General features: G+C 36.5%; 1 protein-coding gene across 3 annotated transcripts; it reads right to left on the bottom strand.

Moving 5' to 3' along the window:
• Positions 1 to 2,933: 2,933 nt before the first annotated feature.
• Positions 2,934 to 8,371, bottom strand: LOC109007295 (disease resistance protein RUN1-like). Of its 3 annotated transcripts, none has more exons than XM_035685675.1 (5): positions 7,839 to 8,371; positions 5,277 to 6,372; positions 4,914 to 5,189; positions 3,705 to 4,817; positions 2,934 to 3,566 (listed from the first exon to the last, which is right to left on the bottom strand). In XM_035685675.1, exons 1-5 carry the CDS (start codon positions 8,357 to 8,359, stop codon positions 3,021 to 3,023), a joined length of 3,552 nt encoding a protein of 1,183 aa, XP_035541568.1. In that variant the 5' UTR covers positions 8,360 to 8,371; the 3' UTR covers positions 2,934 to 3,020. The 3 variants fall into 3 exon arrangements, with proteins under 3 accessions (XP_035541568.1, XP_035541570.1, XP_035541569.1); XM_035685677.1 differs by having other exon boundaries at positions 5,277 to 6,211; positions 7,839 to 7,946; XM_035685676.1 differs by having other exon boundaries at positions 3,410 to 3,566; positions 3,761 to 4,817.
• Between the last annotated feature and the right edge of the window lie 13,397 nt (positions 8,372 to 21,768).

The following is a 21,768-nucleotide window of genomic DNA, read 5'->3' on the forward strand; positions in this document are numbered from 1 at the left end:
TCTCTCCAACCATGCTCAAGAAAGAGTGATGTGAATTGAAGCTGACATTTCTCTCCAACCACCCCCGAGACCTCAATAAAGTGGAGCTTTCCTATCCAAGACAAAATGGGAGGTTTGGGATTTTATCTGAGAGGGACATCTGGGCAACTCTACCTAGAGTGCTCTGATGGCTTCTTCAACCTCAACCCAAGAGACACTAAAGATATTATCTTCTCTAAGCTAAAATTATTGTACTGTGAGATACGAGAGACCATGAAATATTATAAAATCATTCATTATAATGAATTTGCCCTCCAAACACTTTGTAGACGTGGGCTCTATGTCGAATTGCGTAAATCTATTTCTCTCTTATTTACATTTCATTTATCATTTATTGCTATGGATGAATGGCAAGAGCATTGTATCGACGCACGAGCCACCATCGAGGGATTACCATGGATCATGGATGACTCTTTCTTGGATTAGGGATTACTCTTTCTCCCTGCCATTGTGGAATCCATGGTATTTGCAAATGTTTAGGTTTCATAAAATCAATATTTCAATTAAATTGCTCTATTTTTTTAAAAGAAAAGTAAATATTGAATAATATAGTGTTTCCTTAGTCTTCAAGTTGAGATCAATATGTACTTTTCTGATCAAAGAAGTAGAATTAAGCATAATATCTTATCTTTTGAACGCATAACACAATTTTTAGATGCACTGTAGGACTTCAGACCAAATCGCGCGAACGCCACCATGTTTTTACGTGAGAACTCCTATTTTAAGATGAACAAATAGAACACATCAACAGTTTTCAATTGGATGCTGCAGGGTCAAATTTTCAATTGAAGCAGTGATGTGCTGGTTTGCTTCACTATCTGCAAACCAAGAGTCTGTGTCATCAATTTCAGCATTGGTTTGAGCAATCATGGCAGCCAGTTGGTGAGGAGGATATCTTCCTTGAAAAGAGTAATCAATCCTGTGAAAACAATTAAGTGCTTGATGATTAGTTTTGCCACAGTTCGAGTATTATTTTGAAAGATTGAACCAGATCTGGTTGTAGAGTATGGACTTTGGTTGCTGTTTGAAGGATGCTGATTTGGATTCTTAGGAGGGAAAGTTTTGGAAAAAATATTTTGTCCGAACTTTTGATTGTTGAAGTTCTTGTTGCCCTTGTTGGTGAAGAGAGCAAAACTTCTAGTTTTTGGTGGAAATTATTTTCGCTGAGATTCAAGTAGAATTTCATAGTTAAGTAATTATGCTTGAAAATCATCAAATGTCATTGGATTGGTACGGGTGGCAAAGAAAAAAGATGTAACAAAAGGAGTATAGGAAGGATTTAAGCCACTGGTGATGAAGGAAATCAGATCTTCATCATCCACAGGCTTGCCATCTGCTGCAAGTTGATCCGCCCATGACTTAGCAAGTTGCAGATATTGAATGCAAGACTTTGAGTCTTGTTTTAGTGTTTGGAGTTGATCTTCAAATGATTGACTCGAGACGTTGAGTGAGAGGCAAATCTAGATGCCAAGGAAAGCCATGCTTGGCATGAGGTGTTGAGGCAAAAAGCAGTGGAAAGAACACTCTCAGTTAGAGTCGCATTAATCAAACTCAGAAGGTACCGATCCTTCTTATTCCAGAGAACATAACCTGTATTCAAAGTGGGTGTAGACCCATCTTGGGAAGGAAGGAATTGAGTAGGACATGGCTCAGATTCATCTATAATTCCTACAAGGTCATGGGTCCTCAGGGAACAAATGTAGTTGAAAGCATAGTGCTAGACTCACTTCTACAAAAGGAAGAGTTGAATGCCGAAGCCTTCTTAGAAATGAAGAGGTTAAAGATTGCTTAAAATCTGCAATGTGCTCCTTCCTCATGGCCTCTCGATTATCTTTCTAACGAGTTACTTGTCATTGAATGGCATGGATATCCTTTGAAATCCTTGCCTTCCAACCCAATAACCTTGTCGAGCTCATTATGCGTTGCAGCCACATTAAGCAACTACCGAGGGGGTTTATTAGTGTGAGTTTTTTTTAACTTTGCAGATGTCTTTTATATTATACACTTATTTTGAGTTCTTAACTTCTTAATTTAATTCTATATTTACTGATTGTTTTGCAACAGAATTTATACAGTTTGCAAATAAATTAATAAAAAAAGTGAATTATTAATGTGGATTATGTAATTAACTCATTAAAAAAATATTTAACTATAATTATATTTATGATGTTGATAATTACTACTTTCTAACTTAGACTTTGCTCTTTAATATGCATAATTATTAATAATAGCGTACATTTTATATATGGTTAATGAATATCAAATAATTTCAGTCTACATAGATTATTCATGATTACTTACAACTTAGGTATTTAAAAAGAAATTACCTAAGTACTTTAATTAAATATAAATAGTAGAGTATGTATTAATGTATTAACTATTTACATATAATGAAATATATTATTAAATGATTTATGATTAATTATTAATTGATAGTATATATTATTTAATGTTTTATATGGTCAATGATAATAAATTAGATGAAAATTATATTATTAACTTATATAATTTCTATATACAAATAATATATTAAATTATTAAAAATATTTTTAAAAATTATATAGGAGTCCGGTCCGGTCCGGTCCAAAATTTATAAATTCCGGGATTAGACCGAATTTATCGGTCCACATATTTTGAAATCGAGACTGACCAGTTTAGAATTTGGTTCCGTCCGGTCCGGACTGAAATATTCGGTCCGGTCGGTTTTGCCCCAGAGACAAAGACCAAGTTGTATTTTGCGTGGCCTCTGAAATCATGCCGTTAAATAAAGTACCAAAGTCATAAAACTATAGAAATCAATGCTAAGCTCATCTAAACTTACATGGATCCTCACCTCCCCTGTACCGTGACAAGCCCCAGAGAGAGACATTCTTTAAACAAGTTTAATAGCTCTATCCTAGAAACATAAGAATGAAAAGAATACCAAAATTCAGATTGGTTTAGTTTAATAGTTCCCTCCGCCTGATGCCTTTGGGAATTGTTCAGATGACATTCCATGAATTTTCATGGCCTTGATGGAGGAGGTCTTCAGAAATCCTAAAATTATTCTCGCTCAAATTCTGTACAAACTCTGCCATATCTGTATCATACAGTAAACGCGCACCACAGGCTTTAATCTCAACATCTGGACTGTGGGTTGTAATTGAAGGGCTAATGCAGTTGCGTTCATCTAAATTGTCCCTAAACCTCTCATGGGACAGATATAGCCAAAGTCCAAACGAACCTGCATGGAATCTGTCTTTGGGGATGTTAAAGACTTGAGGGCAATCTACAAGACCTCCATCCATGTCCAAACGAAGTTTGAACTTGTGGAAATATGGATCCTGACTAGGAGAAATGCTGCTGATCAAATCTTTGTGGACTACAAAAATAGCACACAACACAATTCCTTTCCAACTACTATTTTCATACAAATCAGAAGGTATCCGGATCAGTACAGATGACCCATATTTCTGATGGCTGAACCACTTCGGAATTTCAGTTTGAGGTAAAATGCTTTGAAGTCCTTGGCTTTGATGAATTTTCTCCTGCGAAATATTGAAATTAAGTAAAAAAATTTTCAGTGTGGGTATATACTCTTGAGTGTTCGCAAGGGTACGGGCATGTAAGAGAGAGAGAGAGAGAGAGAGAGAGAGAGAGAGAGAGAGAGAGAGAGAGAGAGAAACCTCCATGTATCTTTGCCATAGTGGTCGGACTTGTGAATCAAGCAAGAAAACCTCACCTACTTTGCATTCTTCATCATCGGCTAGGCTGAGACAATTAATAAAAGTGAATCCAGCTTCACCAGAAGTCCACACAACCACTTGACCAGAATAATTTTCCAGTGAAGTACATTCTCGTGCCATCACCAACTGTGTACTTATGGGAAGATTTTGCAATGATTTAAGCTTGGTACAATTATCCAAGCAAAGAAATTTGAGCTTAGAAAGCTGTGAAATGCTATTGGGCAGGCATATAAAGCCATTTCTGCTCAAATTTAGAGACTGTAAAGAAGATAAGCAACTAAGATCATCAGGGAATGCTCCATCCAATAGATTGCAGTCACTTAAATCTAGAGACACCACAGAGCTTAACCCTGAGAACGACCTTGGCAACAATAAGTTAATGGGTTTTGACTCATGTTGTCGGGCAACACATGAAAAATGTGTCCATAAAATAAGTGCAACACAGGTGAGGATGCGGAGATATGTGTTTGGCAGTATCAAATAGTATAGGACAGAAAAAGAAATTAGTTGTACAAAGTTGAGACGGACATCAATTGGAGATAAAATGGGAGAAAGTCCAAGTGGATGCCCTGATTTAGTTGGTTGACACCTGCACCCTGAAAGAATAAGAGATTTAAGAGATGCCAAACCAAAAAGGACTCTCGGAAAACTCAAAAGGCTTTTACAATCTCGAAGATTCAATAGAGCTAGATTAGTTAGATGCTCAATTGATGATGGTAATTCTTCTATGGCAGTCCCATCCAAATAAAGCTTTGACAAGTATATCATATTTTGTCCTATCTCTGGAAAGTTTTTGAGTCTTGAACAGCCAGATAGAATTAAAATTTCAAGAGATTTCAAGTTGATCTCGTGTGGAAAGCTTCTAAGACATTTGCAATCCCTCAAATTTAATAGAATAAGCCGTTCAAGAGCTCCAACAGATGGGTCAACCTTTTCCAATCTTGTGCAGCCTTGAAGAATCAGCTTCTCAAGATTTGGGAATCCAGTGAAATCAGGAGTCAGGATTAAGTTTCGAGAGTCACTAAGGTCAAGGAGTTTCAGCGTTTTTAAATTCTGTGATAAAATAGAAAAATAAAGATAGGAAAATCAATAGTCAAGAACTTATTCAAAAAAAAAAAAAAAATACAACAACATAATTAAAAATCTTACAGTAAATCCCATTGGTAGCTGCTCAAAGCGGCTGCGAGGCATTATGAGCTCAACAAGTTTGACTGGTTGAAAACCCCTTGGTATGGATCTCAAAGGATATTCATACCATTCCATAAGATGTAACTCGTTAGAAAGATAACTGAGGCCCAGTGGAAGGTGCACATTGTAGATTCTAAGCAATCTCAGATTTGTCATCATCGAGAATGCTTCAGGCTTCAAGCATTCTTGTTGATGTGGATATGAGTTTAGCATCATGCCTTCAACTGAAGCCGTTCCCTAGTAACCAAGAGCAATGAATCAGTGTAGAGAAAGTATATGAACACTTTAGAAGAATCTTTATGGCCATAATATTGTTACACTTACTGTATTATCCATTAGTACTTTAAAGACGTCGTCACAAAGCCATAACCTACTGCGTTCTCCTGGATTCTGTGGGGATTGACAACGAATAATTTCCCAACCCACTCTCTGTAGTAAATCATGTATCCACAATTTTCTCTCTAAAATGGTTATTAGAGATTTGTCAATGAGATTTTCCATATCAATTTTCGGGTAGCAACCAGAACCTTCTAGTATATCAGCTACTCTTTTTTTCTCCTCCCCATTGAAGAAGCAGGCAATATCTAAAAATAGTTTTTTCTCCGTATCCCCCAGAGCATCAAAACTGATTTGAAGTGTGTTCTGAATAACTTTGTCAGGAAATTCTTTTAGCCTATCCCAAGCACTTTCCCATAGCTTTCTTTCTTTTCCCAACAGGGAGGATCCCAAAACTGTAAGAGCTAGAGGATGCCCATCAGCATAACTTATAAACCCCTCGCATAGATCTAGAAGGCCTTTTTCACAATGGGGTTTGTGGAAGGCTTCTTGACAAAAGAGTTGTAGAGCATCACATTCATTCAATTTCTCAGCCATGTACACATTTTGTACTCCATGTATTTTCAACAGCTGTCTGTGTTTAGTGGTTATGATAATTCTACTCCCTGAGCCAAACCAATTATGGTTCCCTGCTAATGTTTTTAATTGTACTATATTATCCACATCATCAAGAACCAGAAGAACCTTTTTGTAACGCAATCTCTTAATTGTCTCATCGATTCCTGTACACACATATGCTTTATCTTTTTCACTCTTTAACTTCATATCAATGAGGAGTTGTTGCTGCAATGTAGCTAAACCATGTTTTTCGTGCTCCATTCTAACATTGTTGAGAAAGCTGCTAGCTTGAAATTGACTACGGATCCTTTTAAAAACAGCTTGTGCAAGCGTTGTCTTACCAATCCCACTCATCCCGCATATTCCTATAAAGCGAACATCATTCAAAGTCATATCCAGATGCAATTTTATTTTCTCAACTCGGGAGTCCATTCCAACAAGGTTGTCCTCATCAACACCTGAGAGTGTACCATCCAAATCACGGGATATCTTTCCAACAATGGTTTGGATGTGCATTGACTCGGACCTGTCAGAAAGAACCATAATCTTTTGGGGGATCAAAGAAAACCAAAGACACATGCAAATTTTGATGTTCTACTTTTTCATCTCAAGGCAAACAGGTCTGAAATTGCATAGAACAACATAGTCCAGCTTGTTTTGGCTGTGGAATCGCAGTGTACCGAAGAAAAGAAATTAATTCTTGGATGTTATATGTACATATTGATGCTAACTTGAAGAAGTAGAAATTAATGTATTATTCAAAATGCATTCTGTTTTATTGTTAAAAGTTATAAAAAATAAATTAAACTTGGATTTCAGTAGTTAATTGAAACCTAGATATCAACCACAATAAATTATAAAATGGCAGGTAGTATGCAAGTTACAATAATGGCCAAAAACCACTTTTACTTGGGAGATACTAGGCAGCTGATTATAAGGTGCAGCAGGGGAGGTGGAATACTTAAAATCCAATGATCCCTGCGTAAACTACCAAGCAAAAGGATTATTAGCAGTGACCTTTATGCACAACCACTCTGGTCGATTGGGCTAATTTTGTTCATCTACTTTTCTATTCCTTCTTTGGTCGATTGGACCTTACAAAGATTCAGGTCAACCAGAATTATGCTTGTTGTTGGCCTTGTTAGTTTTCGAAAAACATCTCATCTCATCTCACCTCATCATTACAACTTTTCCAAATCTCCACATAAAATAAAATAAACAATTCAACTTTTTCAAATTCCAAAACAACAATAATATTAAAAAATATATTCTAACAATATTTTATTCAACTTTTTAACTTTAATCTCAACTCATCTCATCTCATCTCATCTAATCATTACAATTTTTTTTAAATTTTCACACAAAATAAAATAAATAATATAATTTTTTCAAATCTCAAATTAATAATAATATTAAAAAATATATTTTAATAATATTTTATTTAATTTTTAATTTTTATATCAACTCTCTTGTCTTATCTACAAAAATAGACGCAACTAAATGATGCTTGAAAAAGTCAAAAGGTTTTAGTAACGAAGTACCAATAATGGCAGTCCCATCCAAGTAAAGCTCTGATAAATGCGGGTTTGGTTAGCCAATTAAGATGAAAATATCTAATCTATACAATATAGTAGTTTTAACCATCCAAAATACAATATTTCTAAGTTTGTAGGATGTAGAAATGTTCTATGAATCAAACATTTCTCATAAACATATATATATATATATATATATATAGCTCTTGCTTTTATATATGGTTATTACATAACTTCCATTGATTGAGATTTGGGGTTTTAGATGTATATATTCGCCATATGGCCATATGCATGGTGGTCCTCTGGGTTAATAGTAAACCTAAAAAGACAATTCTTTTTCTGAACAACCTTTTAAGACAGACATTTGCAATATTAAGAGTCTACTTCTCCGTCCGGAGAATGGAAAAAAAAAAAAAAAAAAAAAAAGACTCGGTAGAAGAAGATGATTAAACCTTACCCATCCTTTAGGGAGTAGCCGGAGTGATTGGCCACTTTTTTCAAAGCATCTCTCCACGCTCGCACCTCCTTTATGTTTTCTTTGAAACGTTTGTCATGCTCTACAAAGGCATCTGCAAAAGTCTCCCTCTGATGCCGAACATTGCTTGGATCCACATGATAGAAGATGGGAAAAATTTTCATCCGTCTCTCTTCCACGCGTTCAACAATCTTTACAAGTTCTTGCAAGCAAGATGCGGAAGATGCATAGTTTCTTGACAAGACGACGACTGCGATTCTCGATTTCTTGATTGCACATATGAGTTCAAGCGAAATGCGTTTCCCTATTTCGAGTTCTTCATCGTCCTTAAAGGTGACAACCCCTTTCTCGACCAAGGCCTCATATAGACGTTCAGTAAAAGTATAACGAGTGTCTTCACCTCTGAAACTGAGGAAAACTTCATATTCCCATGGGGATTCGGAGATAGGAGAAGAAAGATCAGATGATGATGGGACAATCTGAACATTGCTGGCGGAATCCATTGGACACTCTGCTAAGCCCAGAGTATAGAATTTAGATTCTATAACAATGTTTTAGCGCGTCAACGAACTTCACGGTAATTCTTGAAGTCCTAAAGTTGTGTTTGTAGTCAACGGCAGGCTGCAGCTCTTGATAGAGCTTCCCGGGAAGTGGTCTACAACACCCGAACAGAGGAACGAAATTGAGAATTACTAACTCATTAAGATAAGCTGATTCGATAATCTAATACGGAAAATGTTGGTATCCTTTCAAATGTTTCGTCCAATCATATATTTTAAATTTTTTTCTATTTTTTTAATAATTAAAAAAGTGATTATTAATGAATTTAAATTTTTTATATATATTTTTTAAAAAGTTAGAGAGAAAAAATAGTCTATTTTTTTTTTTTTACAATAAACTATTTATATTTGTGTGCACACCATTGTCCATCTAATAAATTAATAATGATTTCTTAGATGCAAAGAGAACGAGCTACATTTGGATAGTAAAAGTGTTTCGTTTCATTCTATCTCATCATTATAATTTTTTTAAGTTTTAAAATAATAATAATATTAAAAAATAATATTCTAATAATATTTTATTCAATTTTTAATTTTCATTATAACTCATCTCATCTCAATTCATTATTCAATTGACACCTTACTTTGTCATTCAACTAAAATAAAAAGTTGGTTTTCGTAGAAGCTACACAAAAATTAAGTAATCATAAATATTCCTACTTTTTTCCTTTTTTTTTTTTTTTACTGTTTCGAGGTAAGTGTTATCACGAGAATTAAAAGTTCAAGTAAATTAGTATCTAATGATTTGTATCTCTTGGATCCATAGATGGATTTATATCATAGTAAAAATTATGTTACGAGCTCAAGTCACGGAATAGTTGTAGAATGTTATGATATTGAAGATTAAGGTTTAATCAAATTAGAATCTAATATTGCCAGGACTTTTAAATCAATAGTTAAGTTTTTAAAATTATCCATAAATTTAATATCAACATAAATTAAAATAAACGAATTTAAAATTAATATAAATTGGTTTGAGTCACCCTAACTCCCATTCGGTTGTTTTCACAACATATTTATCTCATCTCATCTAATTATTATAATTTTTCTAAATTTTCATGTAAAATAAAATAAACAATTCAACTTTTTCAAATATCAAATCAATAATAATATTAAAAAATATATTTTATTTATTTTTTAATTTTTATCTTAACTATCTCGTCTCATTTATAAAAACAAACGCAATTAAAAAATATATTTTAATAATATTTTATAAATATCTCATCTTATCTTATTTAACTATCTATCCAAATTGAGCCTTATATGATATTGCCCAATCTCTTGGAAATTTATTTAGTTTTGAACAACCAGATAATATAAAACAGCAAAGAAATATAGGAAATTCAATATTGAAGAAGCTAAAACAAATAATGACGTTGATTAAAAAAATAAAAATAAATAAAACAAATAATGACGTTGAAAAAACTCGCAAGAGAAAAACTGATCTGACAAGGATTCCAAAGGATATTCATCCCAGTACTCCAGTAGGCAGTAGGCAGTAGGCGTAACTCATTAGTCTTGGATTTTTCATATTTGAAAAGGCTTTTGCATTAAAGTGTTAATCATCTTGTACAAGTGCTTATAATTGGAGTATTTCAATGTTTTTGTTAGATCCATTGTAATACCTGTTGGCGTGAGTTTTCCTCCGCATGATTATAGGAGGAAGTTTTGAGATAAACTATCAATTTAGTTAATTAAGCCGTAATACATGTATAGCCAAATTTAGATTTTTTTTTTTTGTTCTGTTATATACCCACTCATCCTTGTAAAGAAAGTATATTTGAATATACGAAATTTCTTATACCTTTTGTCATGGTATCAGAGCCACCGATCCTCCTGTCAATTTTCTAACCCATCTCGTCTCCTTCCACGGCTGATTTAGAACCCCATACTGATGAATCTCTATCTTCCTCCATCCTAGCAGAGTTGACCACAAAAATGACTGAAGTTTTCAGCAAAGCTTTAGCCCCAACCCAGAACCCCAATATTGCTACTGCACCGATCGGCATCAAGTTGGATGGCACAAACTATGCTCTTTGGTCCCAGGTGGTCGAGATGTATATCTCGAGCAAAGACAACTTGGGATACATAAATGGCGATCTACCTCAACCTCCTCAGATAGACCCTACCTTTCGACGATGGTGCACCGACAACGCTATTGTTAAAGGGTGGTTGATTAATTCCATGGACTCCTCTCTTATCGGTAACTTCATTCGCTTCCCAACAGCCAAGTTGGTGTGGGATGCAATTGCTACTATATACTTTGATGGCAGTGACACGTCCCAGGTGTATGACCTTCGACGACGATGACCCGCCTTAAACAGGCTGGCAGCTCTCTTGAAAAATTCTACAATGATCTTCAAGGCCTCTAGCGTGAAATTGACTTCCGTTGTCCAAACCTGATGGAATGCCCAACTGATATTCAACATTACAATACCCTCGTTCAAGAAGATCGGGTATATGTATTCTTGGATGGTCTTGATGATCGCTTATACCATATCAGGAGTGATGTCCTACAGATAAAGCCATTCCCCACAGTGGAGCAAGCCTATGCCCACGTCCGGAGGGAAGCTCTTCGTCAAGCCGTGGTGACAACGAGTAGCCCCAATGATATACCAGGAGTGGGTCTAGCGTCCAAGAGTCTCAAGCATGGCTCACAGTCTCAAGCATCCTCCGGGTCTCTCTCTTTGCATGGTGGCAAATCCGGTTCCAACACCAAATCCCGAGCCACCTCTGATGGCACTAAATGCTCTCACTGTGGGGGTGCAAAGCATACTCGTGAGACCTGCTTCAAGCTTCACGGGTATCCCGATTGGTGGCATGAACTCCAGGCTCAAAAGCGCCGTGATGGAGGTGGGAATGATGATAGTACCAGCAAGGCTGCAGTGGTTGCAGCAGAACCACAACTTTCCCTTATTCCAGCCGATAGTTCAAACTTTAACCCAGGTAATGCTCTACTTGATTCTCATTGGGAGGCTGACTACAATGCTTGGATACTTGATTCCGGCGCAACGGACCATATGACGTTTGATGCAAATGATTTTTCTCAGCACTCCCCTCCTCGGCGAACTAGGATTGTCAATGCTAATGGAGGCCTTTCTTCGGTAACAGGGACTGGAATTGTGATGTTGTCACCAACCCTACCATTATCTAATACTTTACTCGTGCCTTCTCTTTCTCACAAGTTACTATCCATGAGTCAAGTTCCTAAAGACTTGAATTGTGTTGTGCTCATTTATCCTGCATTTTGTCTTATTCAGGATATTCTCACCAAGGAGATCATTGGGCGTGGTACTAAGAGAGGAGGGGGCCTTCGCCGTATGGAAGATTTCAATGTTGGCCGAGCACACCACATGCACTGCCCAAGCGACCTCAAAATGGAATAGATTTTGCTTTGGCACCGTCGGTTAGGCCATCTCTCGTTTGGCTATCTGCAACATGTGTTTCCTGATTTATTCTCGGGTTTGTCAATTTTTGATTTTAAATGTGGGACTTGCATTTTAGTTGAAAGACATTGAGTCACTTATCCGTATGAATAAGAGCGATGTTCCTTTTGCTTTGATTCACTTGATGTCTGGGGTCCTTCTCTAAAATCTACTCTGTATGGTTTTCGCTGGTTTGTGATATTTGTTGATGATTGTACTCAAATGACTTGGATTTATATATTGAAACATAAAAATGAGGTTTTTCATGTCTTCCAATCATTTCATACACTAATTCAGACTCAGTTCTCTGCTAAGCTTTAAACGATTCGATAATGGTGGGGAGTATGTGAATCAATAGTTTCGTGATTATTTCCAACGCTATGGCCTAATTCATGAGACCTCATGCCCCCAAACTCCGCAGCAAAATGGTATTGCAGAGTGCAAGAATCGTCACATCCTCGAAACTGCTTGAGCTTTGTTACTTGGAGCTCACGTACCTAGCCACCATTGGGTTGATGCTGTTGCCACGACTGTCCATCTCATTAATCGCATGCCTTCGCAAGTTCTTGGGTTCAAGACTCCGCTACAGGCCTTGTCAACCTATGTGTCCTTACCCACAATCCTGATGCTTCTAGCTCGTGTCTTTGGTTGTGTTGCGTTTGTTCACCTCCACAAGAACCAACGCATGAAGCTTGATCCTTGTGCTATTCGTTCTCTCTTTTTGGGATATGCTATACACCAAAAAGGGTACCGCTGCTACAACCCAACTACTCGGCACACCTATGTGACTATGGATGTCATGTTCCTTGAATCCGACACTTTCTACTCTCCTGCCACATCCAATTCTTCTCTTTAGGGGGAGACACGAGTAGAAGAGACGAATTGGTTGACATTTGACTGGTTCAAGGATACTGATACGACACTTAATGCTCCTCAGTCCATCATTGAGGCACCTAATCCAAAGCCGACACCTAATGCTCCCCAGTTGATCATTGAGGCACCTAATCCAGAGTCGACACCTCCAGAAGCTGAAGTAGCAGTACCCCCCCACTCTTCAGTATCCAATGACCCATCTCCTGAGAATATCATTGAGGTAAGCTCCCCTATCACATCTCACATTTATAATGATGTGGATATCCTATTGGCTATGAGTTACCTTTTAGGCACAATCGTGGCAAACCGCCAAACAGATATTCTCCGAGACTATAGGACCAAAGATCGAGATATCCAATTGCCAATTATGTTTCTACAAAGGAGCTGTCCGAACCCCTCAAGAACTTTGTGAATGAACTCTCCTCACATCATATTCCCACAAGTGTTGAAGAGGCTCTGGAAGACCCTAGATGGATCCAAGCTATGAAGGAAGAAATGGAGGCATTACTGAAAAATGAGACGTGGACTCTTGTTCCCCTACCAGAAGGTCAAAAAACAGTGGGGTGTAAGTGGGTATTTTCCATTAAGTACAAAGCTGATGGATTAGTTGAAAGGTACAAAGCGAGACTGGTGGCTAAGGGCTATACGCAAACCTATGGCGTAGACTATCAAGAAACGTTCTCATCTGTGGCCAAGTTGAGTATTGTCAGGGTTCTACTATCTCTTGCAACAAATCTTGATTGGCCATTGCACCAGTTTGATGTTAAAAACGCTTTTCTCCATGGAGATCTTGAAGAAGAAATCTACATGGATGTCCCTCCAGGATATATGGCAAACTCTAAAGCTAAAATGGTGTGCAAGCTACAACGAACTTTGTATGGCTTGAAGCAATCTCCTAGAGCATGGTTTGGGCGCTTGAACTTGGCAATGAGGAAATATGGCTTTCCACAAAGCAACTCAGACCATACACTATTCTTAAAGCATCACCGGGGTAAGATAATAGCTTTGATAGTCTATGTAGACGATATGATCATTACAGGAGACGGCCCAGAGGAAATAGCAAGACTTCAAAAGTAATTGGCCACAAAATTTGAGATGAAAAATCTAGGAAGACTCAAATATTTTTTGGAAATATATCCTAGATTTACTATCAGAAGTTGGATTGCTAGATTGTAAGCTTGCAGATACACCAATAATCCAAAATCACAAGCTTGGAGAATACCCAGACCAAGTGCCAACAGACAAAGGAAGGTACCAGAGATTAGTTGGAAAACTTATTTGTCTCTCTCATACATGGCCTGACATTGCCTATGCAGTGAGTGTAGTAAGCCAATTCATGCACTGTCCAAGTGAAGATCATATGAATGCGGTGATTCAGATTCTCCGATACCTAAAGTCCTCCCTCGGAAAAGGACTTATGTTTACAAGAAACAATCACCTATGGGTGGAAGGTTACACAGATGCTGATTGGGTAGGAAATATCTCCGATAGAAAATCCACCTTAGGTTATTTCACATTTGTTGGAGGGAACCTGGTTACGTGGAGAAGTAAGAAGCAAAAGTTGGTAGCATTAACAAGTGCTGAAGTCGAGTTTCGTGGGATGGCTAAGGGCCTTTGTGAACTTATTTGGCTTCGAAGACTATTAATTGAAATTGGCTTTGCTCCTGGCTGCGAGATAGACCTATTATGTGATAACAAGGCTGCAATTGACATTTCTCATAATCCAGTCCAGCATGATCGGACCAAACATGTGGAAGTAGATCGGCACTTCATCAAACAAAATCTTGAAGCCAAGATAATTCGATTCCCGTTTGTTAAATCTGAAGACCAGTTGGCAGACATACTTACAAAAGCTGTATGTAGCAGAAGCTTCTACAACTCACTTGGCAAGTTGGGCATCCGAGATCTATATGCACCAACTTGAGGGGGAGTGTTGGCGTGAGTTGTCCTTCGCAAGATTATAGGAGGAAGTTTTGGGATACACTATCAATTTAGTTAATTAAGCCATAATACATGTATAGCCAAATTTAGACGTTTTTTTGTTCTGTTATATACCCACTCATTCTTGTAAAGAAAGTATATTTGAATATACGAGATTTCTTATACCTTTTGTCAATACCGTCTGTCATGAACCGGAGATATGCTAGCTACATTTGCGTTATATTTCAATAAAGATTAATCAATATTAGAATATAGAGGTCCTTGAGGAATAATATGAAATTTGTAATAAAGTTTCACCCACTCAATATATAATATCTCTAATTTGGTACATGTAGCTTTTGTGTACTGATAAGAACCTTTGTGATTGTTGTGTGTTGACTGAATGTAACTAGGAAATGATAATGATAACAGAAGAGATATTGTAGTGATGAAATAGGAAGATGGGTGGCAGGTGTTTGAGAAAAGGCTTCGGTGAGCCATATGTAAATTGAAATGAGGAATACTTCGACAGATTCCAAACCTCCTTACAATAAAAGTCCTGACAATTTCCAGATGATTTCCCCTTCCTTCCACCTCCCCTCTATATTTGACTCCTTCAAAATAGACTCTAACAAACTTCCAAGGTTTGATAACCTGACTCGTGCATAATAAAAAACCACATCATAGACCACTAAAACTTAAGAAACTTATGGATACTTAAACGCATAGCTTTGGTGTTTTAAAGTCCCAAAACGCTGTGCTTTACAAACACTACTGAATAGCCCCAACCTTCTAAATGCAGCTAAACTCCCTGTTTTACTTGACTGCTCCATTTGGTGCACTTCACTCAAGCTTCCCACGACAATGTTTCTTGTTCAAGCCACCCTTAACTTCACTTTTTCGAACTTAAACACAGATCACTTCCTTCCTTTAACTCTGCAACTATCTTTGAAAAATCAGAATTTTGAAACCCTAAATTAATTTAGGGGTTTTGGATTGGAACCCTAAACTAATTTAGGGTTTCAAAATTCTGTTTTTCAAACGTTGGAACCCTAAATTTATGGTGTTGTAATGTAGATATACTAATGTTTTGAAATGATGCTCTTTTAACAACCCTTCACAAGCATCAATTGCTGAAAAAAGTCGCCTTCTAGGCATCCTTCTTTCATTAGAATTCTGATTTTTGAAACATTAGAATTTGGTACTTCTATTTGTTTGAATTTTGATGTTTGCTTGCGTAAAACATTATGCACCCATTCGACAGAAAACTTAAATTTTATCATCAAAATAATTGCTCTTAGATAATGTTCTTGACATGATGCCATATGATTTATTCCAAGAAATAAAAACAACACACACACAAGTTGTTGCTAGGGTTTTAGTCATTTGAACAATCCTATTTTAAAATGGAAGTATTTATATAAACTTACATTATTTTTACAAGTTAATTTATAAAAATATCATTACAATTTACAATTGTAAAAAATAACAAATGTAAAAAATATTAAAATAATTGCACAATCTTTTACAAGTAGCATAATCTTGATGTTTTTTTTTCTTTTTTCAGATTTAATAGTTGGATGTTAATTGTTTGGCATGTTGCCATGTTTGCTATAATTTTAGATTTGTTGTTTGCTTGAATTCATGGAAAATCTGGTAGATTCTAGTGCGAGCTCTCCTACCCAGTAGGGCTGTGCATAATGGGCAATCAGCCCGATCTGTCCAAAGGATTTGACTTTCCCAACCCGTGAAAGGCAGGTTCATCGGGTCAAAAGTGAAAGACGGGTTTTAGGAAAAATAACACATCGAACCTGTTGAATCCGAAAACACTTCCAAGACAAAAACACTGAAGTTTGAACGAAAACACTCCCTTTCTTCTCTCTAGTCTCCACTATAGAAACCCTAATCACTGTCGCCGTTCGCCATCGCTGGTCGCAGAGGTCATCGTAGAAGTGCGTTCTCTCTCTCTCTCTCTCTCTCTCTCTCTCTCTCTCTCTCTCTCTCTCTCTCTCTCTCTCTCTCTCTTTTGCGAACAACCCACTGCGCCATTTGGCTTTCGTTTTCCATGTTTGGCCTGAATGCAGTGTACCCCCCTTCCCCCAATCATCTCTATATATTTTGGTTTTTTCTCATCTTGACAACGATGGGTACCTTGGCTACAAACCTATAAACGCTTTTGGGTTTTGTTCCTTGATTGGCATGGATAATGTGGATTCACGTGCAAATTTTTTGGGTTGATTAATCTTTACAGCTTAATTCCTCCCTCATTTGTAACCCTGCTTAATTCCTCCCTTTTGTCTTCGATTTTGGTTTGGATCTCGGTAGCCGGTCCACTGATTTTGCTTCTTTTTTTTTTTTTCAATTTGGGTATATTTTAGATTTTGGTTCGGGTATCGTTTGATTTTCCATAGAAGTGTTGATTTTGGTTGCATCGTTACACAAATCCTCTAACTCCTCCTTCAAGATATATAAGTTGGAAGTTTTACAACTCTTAAACTGTACTACCAACAAAATAACCAAGATTTCTTTTCATACCCCATAATTCAATTTTTCTGATCATTATAATTGTATACATGCTGCGCATTTTACTGTACTATAAGGTAAAAAATTCGTACAAGCTTATATAACTTAAACACTACATGATCATAACGTACCATATCTTTGAAGTAATCAATCAAGCCTTTCCCACATGGCTGCATCATGTTTATATATCTTGTCGCATATACCCCTTTTTCACCGTAGACTCTGTAATTAAGACTGCATCAGAAAATTGTCCAAATTACACATTTAAGTAAGACTCTGTAATTAACTGATTGCTGGGATTCAAACAGGTCTGTGATGAGAGGCCTGGAATTTCTAAACTCAATTCGTTCATCAGATTTGTAGAAATCTAGTAGCTATAGCTTCATAAGATTTTTCTAGATTGGAAATCTTACTGGTTTGGAGATCCTTTAAGATGTTAGCAGCCCAAAAACTATTCTCTATCTATAAACAAAATAGAGAATAAGATGATTGCTTCTTCCATAAATACTGTTTAGTGATCGAGATGAGTCATGCTTGTCCTAAGAAATCGTTTCCAGTTTGAATGATGAAGAATAAGCCAACAAAGTCCACTCTCTCTCTCTCTCTTTCTATTTCTCTCATGCATCCATTGTATCTATTTGTGGAATTATGGGTTTTGTTGTCCTTTAAACATATCTCTTTAGTGGTCATTCATTGGTGCTAGATTGCTTTATGTTATGTCTGGCAGTTCCTCTCCTCATTCCCATTCCCAAACAGATAGTCACTAGATTTGAGTTTCTTTAAATCATAAAAATAGAGTAATTTTCAGTTCATATCCTAATATCTTGATTTTTATATGTTATATTATATGTCAGCTTATATATGGATTGCTTCGAAAGTGACACTTGTACAAATTTAAGAGATAATGAGACTGATACTCCTTTGGAAAACTGATCACAAATGGCTTCAAATATTAACTTGTCTAGTGACACAAGTCTCCCAGTCCCTCCTCATAAAAGGAGGGCAAATAAAGACCACTCAGCAGTGTGGGATGTCAATAACTCGGCAAATGCACATAAGTTTGATTCAGAAAATGTATGAATGAAAATTGCTAAAATGGTAATTTGTGATGAACTTCCATTTCGGATAGTAGAAGTCCAGGGATTTAGGAAAGTATGTAGATCACTTGAACCAAGGTTCCAAGGGCCATCTCGAACTACTACAGCGAGAGACTGTATTAAACTATTTAAAATGGAGAAGGAGAAGTTAAGAAAAATATTTAAGACGGTTGGGCGGGTTAGTTTAACCACTGACATATGGACGTTGATTCAAAACTTAAATTATGTGTCTTACTGCACACTTTATCGACTGTGAATGGAAACTACATAAAAGAATTCTAAACTTTTTCATGATCCCTAATCACAAAGGAGAAACTATTGAAAAGTATGTAGATTCATGTCTACAAGATTGGGGTATTGACAAGATCTTTACTGTTACAATTGACAATGCTTCTTCAAACGATGTTGCCATTGAATATTTGAGGAAGTTCGTAGGAGGTCATTTGTTGGAAGGGAAGTATATTCACATCAGGTGTTGTGCTCATATTATGAACCTCAATGTGAATGATGAGCTAAAAGATTGTGATGATTCAATCACAAGGGTGCGCAATGCGGTTAGGTATGTTATATCATCTCCCGCAAGAATGGATAAATTCAAAATGTGTATAGAGAAGAGAAAATTAGTTGTACAAAATTGGTATGCCTAGATGTTTCCACAAGATGAAATTCAACTTATCTAATGCTAGAAGTTGCGGAAGCATTTAAAAAATCATTTTTGCAATTGGAGAAGGATGATGATTCTTTTTTTCGTTATTGTCGTAGTGTGAACTTGAGCCCTCCAAACTCTAGTGATTGGGTGAGAGTTAGAGTATTGATAAAGTTTTGGAAGATTTTTTATGATGCTACTGTGAGACTTTCTGGCTCTTTGTATGTCACATCTAATGCATATTTTCAAGAGTTTTGTAGCATCCAATCACATTTGTCAAAAGTGTGCAAAGTAATGATGCAGTGTTGAAATGTATGGCGGCGAATATGAAGCTTAAGTATGATAAATATTGGGGATCAATTGAGAAGACTAATTTGATGATATTTATTGTTGTTGTTCTTGATCCAAGATGCAAATTTAATCTTTTGCACTTTTGGTTCAAAAAAATATATGGCGGTAATTTAGTCGAAAAAAGGATTGCAAAAATAAAACAACTGATGATTGACATTTATGGATAATATAGTGTTGTGTATGGGAGTTCAAGTGGAGTTTCCTATTCTGAGCATCCTTCTTCAGTTGATCCTAGTATGATTGATTCTGATTCTCAACAAAGCTTTTAGGTTGAGTATAAACAAGAAATAATTGAATCTAGTTTGATGAACAAATCGGAGATCGATCAGTATTTGGAACATGGTTGTGAGACACGAGCTCCAAATTTTGATATTTTAAATTGGTGGAAGATCAATGAAGTAAAGTATCCTATTTTGGCAAGAGTTGCACAGAATGTGATGGCCATTCCCGTTTCTACTGTTTCTTCTCAGTCAGCCTTCAGTACAGGGGGTCAGGTGCTTGACCCATTTCATAGTTCACTATCTCCAACAACAGTCGAGGCACTCGTTTGTACACAAAATTGGTTGAGGGATCCAATACCCAATGATCTTCGTGCCTCCTTGGATAATATTGAAAGCTTTGTGGTGGAATTGAGTAATAAACTTATTTCTTATTTACATATTTATTAAACTTTTTCATAAATTTTATTTTTATATCATTTAATAATTATCATGTGTTTTTTTAGAGTTTGATCCAAAATCAAGTTTTACTTACATTGATGAGTGAGTAACTCAAGGCTTATGGTCTGCATGATGGTATGATTTTCATTTCACTCATTTGTTAGAGAAACTAAACCACTTTATTTTGACTTGAATTATTTGATGTGCTATTATTAATTTGGTGTTAGATTTTTTCATAATGGCAGATATAGAGGAAGAGATGGGAAGCTGCTGTAATTTGATCGTTGGATGCTCCTAGTCTTTTGTAATAGTTGATATTCATATTTTCTAATTTAGATAACTTTTGTAACAGATGAATTTTGTACATTTTTTTTATTAGTTTTTGTACAAATTTAGCCTATATGTTAGCCATTAAATTAAACAGTTATAAGGAAGGAGGTGATTAGTGGTATCATGGGCAGTATGGATAAAGTCCATCCAAGGGCCTCTTTATTCTTGATGAAAGTTTATTTTTTAGTAAGTATTGTTGAAGTGAGGTTGGCATAAACTTAGTCTACAAAATATGACGTTTCAATCGTTGGTCATACACAATAACCACTGTAGAATGTAGCAGACAGGAGCTGGAAAAAAAAAAAAAAACCACCGATCCGACCCACACAGTAAAAAGTTAACTGTCATCTGGTTGCAGCCCTACTACCCAGGGTACCCCTACCCCCACTCTTACTCCTAGCCCAATACCTACCCTTACGCTTACGGAACCTTGCCCCGCCCCTAAGCCCAGCAAGAAATCCACTTCCATAGTTTGGTCTTATTTCACGAAATTAGAGGGTGGTGACCCTAATAACCTCCAAGTCAAGTGTAACCATTATGGTAACATTTATGAATGCCATTATATAAAACATGGTACCTCACAATTAAAGGTGCACTTAGAAGAGCAATGCAAAAAAAGTCCAATATTAAGATCATTACAAGAGAAGAGTCAATCTAGGCTAGAGATTGAACTTAAAAAAATGGCGGATGGTAGTAGTGGGAGTGCAACATTGAGAAGGTATATACTAAGTATGATCCCGATGAGTGTAGAAGACACCTAGCTCGTATGGTCATTATGGATGAGCTACATTTTCAAGTTGTTGATGGGAAAGGGTTCCAAGCATATTCTCACTACTTGGAACCAAGGTTTAATCTTCATTCTCACCACACGGTGACAAAGGATGTAAAAAAATATTATTGGTCTGAAAAGAGAAGTTGAGGAGTCAATTAGAAGTTCAATTTGTTTGTCTCACTTCCAATACTTGGACATCGATAAAAAATTTTAATAATATGTCTTTGAATTTGAATTTTGTTGATTGTGACTGGACATTGCACAAGAAAATTATAGAATTTTGTCAAATCATCGATCACAAGGGTGAGATGATTGGGAGGGCCTTGGAGGCCGTAATAAAAGAGTGGGGGTTGGCACAAGTTGTTACATTCACAGTTGATAATGCTTAGTCTAACGATATCGCATTTGGATATCTTAATACCTACCTTAGAGAGACAAATAAGACAATCATGGGTGGTGACTTTTTGCATGTGAGATGTGCGACACATATTCTGAATCTTATTGTCACTGATGGTTTGAGGGATTTTCATGACTCGATTGCTCGGGTTAGGATTGTTGTGAGATGGCTGAGATCTTCTCCTTTGAGATTTGAGAAATTCAAGATTGCTGCGAGGTCTGTGGGCCTAACATTCAAGATGGGCCTTTGTATTGATATGCCTACATGATGGAACTCAACATTTTGTATGTTGGAGGTGGCCCAAGAATATAAGTTGACATTTGCATTATTGGGTGATGAAGACATCTAATATGTAAAAT

This window comes from Juglans regia, chromosome 15 (assembly GCF_001411555.2).
Source record: "Juglans regia cultivar Chandler chromosome 15, Walnut 2.0, whole genome shotgun sequence".
Taxonomy (NCBI): domain Eukaryota; kingdom Viridiplantae; phylum Streptophyta; class Magnoliopsida; order Fagales; family Juglandaceae; genus Juglans; species Juglans regia.